Raw genomic sequence first — 6,480 nt, 5'->3', positions numbered from 1 at the left:
TCCAAATAAATAATGAAATATATAAAATGTCAATAGAAGAATTTACCTTGATACTACAGTATATTTAGCAGTACGTATGGATGCTGATAGAAATTTAGGTCTAAGTCGGAAGTATTATTTATTACGTAATTTTTAACGTTAGAAAAACTCAAGAATCTAAGGAAGTGGGTTCGAATCCCAATTCCACCGAACAAGCTCGCCCTTTCAGTGTTGGGGGCGTTCTAATGTGACATTTAAAAAAAAATTACTACTTCGCTCTAGAGATCACGCCCCTTACACCAGACTAGGGGTTTAATGTTAAGTCTGTAGACTCAACGTAAAAACCATGTTTCGATAGTCTTGTTGGGCACAGCACAGGTAGACAATTATGAAGTTATGAACTTAAAAAATAAACATAGACTAAAGAAAATATAGGTAAATAACGTTCGTATAGAAAAGTATGTATATTTAACTTTCCAAGAGACTTTTCATTAATCCTGAGAGCTTAGGCAAATATAAAACACATAGATAATTGTGTGTGATTATGAAATTACATTCTAAACGAGATAGACATGAAGTTACAGTTTTCTATCATTCGTGTTGCTTTCCAAGTTTCTTTTAAAAGCTACATGTGGCAGCAGAAAAAAGCTATATGTGGCAGCAGAAAAGATGTCTGGGGATTTTCACAAAATCATTCATTTTATCATAAAAAAATTCACACATGCGTTCACAGGTGGCGACCTGATTACCTGGTGAATCTAATAAGGCCCAGTGGTAAGGTGCTCGACTCGTAATCTGGGTGTCGCGGGTCCGAATCCCCGTCACACCAATCATGCTCATCCTCACATCCATGGGGTCGTATAATGTGACGGTCACTCCCATTATTCGTTGGTAAATAGTTGGCGGTGGGTGATGATGACTAGCTTCTATCCCTCTAGTCTTACACCGCTAAATTAGGGACGACGAACGCGGATAGCCCTCGTGTAGTTTTGCGCGAAATTTAGAACAAAGAAATGAATCCAATGACATTTTCTTCAATATAATCGAAGGAAAGTTTTTCTTTTGAAGGTTTACAACTCGTTATTTATTATAAAACAATTATACATATTTACTTGGTAAAACTCTCATTTTAGCTCTTGTACAACAGTATTAACTGCGACGTTGTGAAAATTACCTCAACGGCATTTTCTTATTTCCATACCAAGTCGCGAATTTATTGGGTTGGTTCGCGTTAATTTTTAATGTTTACATCTAGCCAGTCACCTATTAAAACATTGAAAATTTATAATTTTCCAAGACATAGAATTATTCATCTGCAATATGATATGCTTAAATATAAAGTATTCCGATATGATATTTTTGTACAGCATAACTTACCCAAAATTATCTGCATATGAGATAAACTATACACCAAATGTTCTCGGTACCATAAGTCAGGAACAGTATAATATCTACCTCTTGAATCGTTTTCGAGTGAATAATGTCACACATATACAATAGCTTCAATAAAAAAACAGATACAAACATAAAATATTGATGATATAATCAAATTCCGTCTAACACTTATACAGTTCAATATGTCCCGGCATGGCTATGTGAGTTAAAACGTTCGACTCGTAATCTGAGGGTCGCGGGTTCGAATCCCAGTAGCACCAAATATGCTCGCCCTTTCAGTCGTTGGGATGTTATAATTTTACGGTTAATCCCCCTATTCGTTGGTAAAAAAAAAAAAAAAGTAGCCCAAGAGTTGGTGGTGGGTGGTGATGACTAGCTGCCTTCCCTCTTGTCTTATACTGCTAAATTAGGAACGGATAGCGCAGATAACCTTCAAGTAGCTTTGCGCGAAATTCAGAAAACAAACAAACAATTCAATATTTTTTCTTTTATATATACATTAACTCTTATGCAACAAGTAATTTTTTGAAAGAAGTTATAAAACAAAACTGAAAGTGTCAAAGATTAACACAAAGTTAATTATGTAACAACATTAATTACAGATCTCTCCTACAACAGTGTGTTTACACTCTTCAAACAATATACATTATTACTAGGTAATATAATTTGTACACCGGGATAAGTCAAAATGGTTAACTGATCAGAAAAACAATGAAGATCGCCTAAACCTAATATCAACAAATAAATGAATAGCTCACCAATTAAAGGCTCAAAGTACGCAGGTTCTTATGTGCTTGGAACAGTTTTCCCTCTTTCTAAAAGCCCCTATTTAAGTAATTTCAACAGTATAATTCGAAATGTCAAGCTCTAACAGTTTATAATCACAACTTCTGGGATTGACAGTTAATATAAGACTGTGTATTATGTTAAACACTCGGTACAATTATTTTACCGAATCTCACAGTCGTGGTTTGGTTTTTGGTTTGTTGTGAATTTCGCGCAAAGATACATGAGGGCTATCTTCACTAGTCGTCCCTAATTTAGCAGTGTAAGACTGGAGGGAAGGCAGCTAGTCATCACCACCCACCGCCAATTCTTGAGCTACTCTTTTACCAACGAATAGTGGAATTGACCATCACATTATAACGCCCCCACGTTTGAAAAGGCGAGCATGTTTAGTGTGATGAGGATTCGAACCCACAACCCTCGGATTACGAGTAAAGTGCCATAACCACCTGGCCATTCCGAGCCCTCAAATAGTGATAACACGTTGTAGATGAATAAACTTTACTCATAAACGTAGAGAAGTTCTTATGTGCTTGGAACCGTTTTTCTTCTCTCTAAGTAATTTCAACAATATAAATCGAAACGTCAAGGATTTTCTATAAGAACTACTACTTTATATGATGTCATTGCTTATACATCAACATCTCCCATAAACTGTACGTGTAAATGATATATGTACACTGTGTATGTTTCATAAACCTATTAAGAAACCAACAGATATTTGTAGTTATCATTTTTGTTTTAAAGTAAAAATAAATTTGGTTTAAAAGTAATGGGTTGGCGATGGTTGATTGGTTGTTATTAAGTACAAAGCTATCTCTGCTCTGCTAACTACAGGTATACGAACCTGATTTCTGGAGGTAGAAGTCTACGCATATACCATTGTGCCGCTTGGGTGAAAGAATTGGATGGTTGATAGTTTACCGTATACAACCCTTTCAACCTGATTCTTATCTTGGGTTGGAAAATCATAAGCATAATATTTTGTACTTAAAGTAAAATTTTAATACTGAATACGTTTTACCTTCACTATCACAGTAAAATGCATGTTTTCGATCGTTTACCTACACGTTTGGCCCCTCGATCCGGGACTCTTACATTAGTGTCACCAATTCTTCGACTGTTTTCCACATTTTTCTCCCTAGATGGAGCTAAAGAGTCATTTCCCTGTATAGTGTTTGTGAGTAATTGAAACTGGAGTTTGTGCAGTAGTATCCGATACGTACCGACAATGTTACTGCGCACACCCTTATCAGCACATTCCCGCAACATGTCTTGTGTGATTCCTAAATCTGACAGTATCTTGCAGGCTTTGCGTTCCTCTATATCGTTGCTACTAGAGTTCAAAACGTTAAGTTTGGGCAGTCCTATGGGGAATTGTTGTTCTGAGAGCCACTGAGAACACTTAATTTGTTCCAGGGACATCCGGGACTGTGGAACCTGCTGTAACGTTCCTACGAACAGAACGCGGCATCTTTTAGTCACGTGATCAGGAATATCGAACTGGCCGCTAAGAATGAGTTTCTTCAAAGCGGCAACCGTTTGAGCTTTAAAAGGCATGGAACCGACAACCATAAAATAAAGCAGCACCCCTAAAGCCCATATGTCTACGTAGGGGCCAACATAACTCTCATCTTTAAACAACTCTGGGGCAGCGTAAGGTGGTGAGCCACAGAATGTTCGAAGGCCTTCCTCTTTACTCTTGACTTGCGTGCTGAATCCGAAGTCTCCGATTTTTACTGTTCTTGGTCCAGCAAAGAAAACGTTCTCAGCTTTAATGTCTCGATGAATGATGTTGTGTTGATGCTGTGGAAAAAACAACAACATATTAATATGTATTTCATGTATACCTTAAGAACACTATAGATATTAGGTGTTATAATCCAGCCTTCTTTTTCTGTGGTTGTGTTCTTTGCTCTGGCGTGCTATTAATATTAATAGACATAGACAATTCTTACGTTTGGAACTTTATACATTTTCCCCTTTCTTATGTTTTTATGCGAAGTAATTCCAACTTGGTTACGATGTGGGCTTTCTTAATGGTAGTATAATTTAATTGTTTTATAAAATACTTTTTGAAAAAGATATTTATTGGAGGATAATAAATTTTGGTGTTTACAAAGAATAGAAAATACGGAATAGGTTATTATTTCGGACTATTTTTCTCTCTAATTCTCTAAGAACGCCATAATATGAATTTTTTTTAAAAAAGTGTTTGCTATCTGTCTTCCAAGGATTACAATAATTTCAAAACATAGTAGCTATATATGGTTTGATAATATAACGACTATTTTTTATAACCACAACTTCTACGGTGGACAGTTAATATAAAATTTTGTGTATTATCTCAAACCCTCAGTACGGCCCGGCATAGCCAGGTGGTTAAGGCACTCGACTCGTAAACTGAGGGTCGCGGGTTCGAATCCCCGTCACACCAAACATGCTCGCCCTCCCAGCCGTGGGGGCGTTATAATGTAACGGTCAATCCCACTATTCGTTGGTAAAAAAGTAGCCCAAGAGTGGGCGATGGGTGGTGATGGCTAGCTGTCTTTCCTCCAGTCTCTCACTGCTAAATTAGGGACGGCTAGCGCAGATAGCCCTTGAATATCTTTCGTGAAATTTAAAACAAAATAAACTAAACCATTCAATACAATAATTTCACCAAATTTCAGTGTAGTGATAACACTTTGTGGAATAATAAATTTTACTCAAAAATATCATTTTATGTACCATTTCCCCTGTAAAAGTGTGTTTTTTGCAATGCAGCAAAAACAACAAATAAACGAAACACGTATTAGTTACACTATATAGATTTATAACACATATCAATTTCAGATGATAACTATTATTTATGTGATCATTTAAAAAGTACAACTGGTGCTCTGTCAATAACTTACTTTTTGATAAATCGTGACCAGAAGGATTAGAAAATACAAGTGGTTATCGGATAAAACCAGCATAATTCCGTTGTTCACAGGCGAAATCACGAAGAGAGGAATTGGAGTATTTTTACTTTATGAAAGTATTTATTCATCAGTATGAGGTAAAAAGGATAAAAAATAAATTATTTCTGAGAATTTAGAGAAGAGAGCAAAGAAGTAATCGAAGAAAACAAAGCAAATGTTAACTCTGAATTAGCGAAACAGAATGTGAAATAAGATAGTAAGAAACAAATATCAGAACTGATACACCACTACGTCAGTGTAAGGTCAACGAGTAAAAAAACAAAACCAAATTCAACTTATTAAGATTAGAACTGATACACCACTACGTCAGTGTAAAGTCAACGAGTAAAAAAAACCAAATTCAACTTATTAAGATTAGAACAGATACACCACTACGTCAGTGTAAGGTCAACGAGTAAAAAAACAAAACCAAATTCAACTTACTAAGATTAGAACTGATACACCACTACGTCAGTGTAAGGTCAACGAGTAAAAAAACAAAACCAAATTCAACTTATTAAGATTAGAACTGATACACCACTACGTCAGTGTAAGGTCAACGAGTAAAAAAACAAAACCAAATTCAACTTATTAAGATTAGAACTGATACACCACTACGTCAGTGTAAAGTCAACGAGTAAAAAAAACAAAACCAAATTCAACTTATTAAGATTAGAACTGATACACCACTACGTCAGTGTAAAGTCAACGAGTAAAAAAACAAAACCAAATTCAACTTATTAAGATTATAACTGATACACCACTACGTCAGTGTAAAGTCAACGAGTAAAAAAACAAAACCAAATTCAACTTATTAAGATTAGAACTGATACACCACTACGTCAGTGTAAGGTCAACGAGTAAAAAAACAAAACCAAATTCAACTTATTAAGATTAGAAATGATACACCACTACGTCAGTGTAAAGTCAACGAGTAAAAAAACAAAACCAAATTCAACTTATTAAGATTAGAACTGATACACCACTATGTCAGTGTAAGGTCAACGAGTAAAAAAAACAAAACCAAATTCAACTTATTAAGATTAGAACTGATACACCACTACGTCAGTGTAAAGTCAACGAGTAAAAAAAAACCAAATTCAACTTATTAAGATTAGAACTGATACACCACTACGTCAGTGTAAAGTCAACGAGTAAAAAAACAAAACCAAATTCAACTTATTAAGATTAGAACTGATACACCACTATGTCAGTGTAAGGTCAGCGAGTAAGAAACAAAACCAATTTAAACTTATCAAGATTAGAACTGATACACCACTGAGTCAATGTATAGTTACTAAGTGAAAAAAGTAACTTATTACAAAATACAAAAACAAACAGAATTAGCTTGACATCATTATTACTAAGACCAAAC

General features: G+C 35.2%; 1 protein-coding gene across 2 annotated transcripts in view; it reads right to left on the bottom strand.

Annotated features, from left to right (window-relative positions):
* Positions 1-622: 622 nt before the first annotated feature.
* The window catches only part of LOC143245104 (serine/threonine-protein kinase NIM1-like), a 72,152-nt gene continuing 66,294 nt past the window's right edge, over positions 623-6,480 (bottom strand). For both annotated transcript variants that reach the window (XM_076490992.1, XM_076490993.1), the window contains one exon: positions 623-3,966. In XM_076490992.1, coding sequence (XP_076347107.1) covers positions 3,193-3,966 — 774 coding nt within the window. In that variant the 3' untranslated portion in view covers positions 623-3,192. The remainder of the gene's footprint in view (positions 3,967-6,480) is intronic.

Source organism: Tachypleus tridentatus, chromosome 2 (assembly GCF_004210375.1).
Source record: "Tachypleus tridentatus isolate NWPU-2018 chromosome 2, ASM421037v1, whole genome shotgun sequence".
NCBI classification, from domain to species: Eukaryota; Metazoa; Arthropoda; class Merostomata; order Xiphosura; family Limulidae; genus Tachypleus; species Tachypleus tridentatus.
The sequence above is the reverse complement of the archived record's forward strand: the minus strand, read 5'-3'. Positions and strand labels throughout refer to the sequence as shown.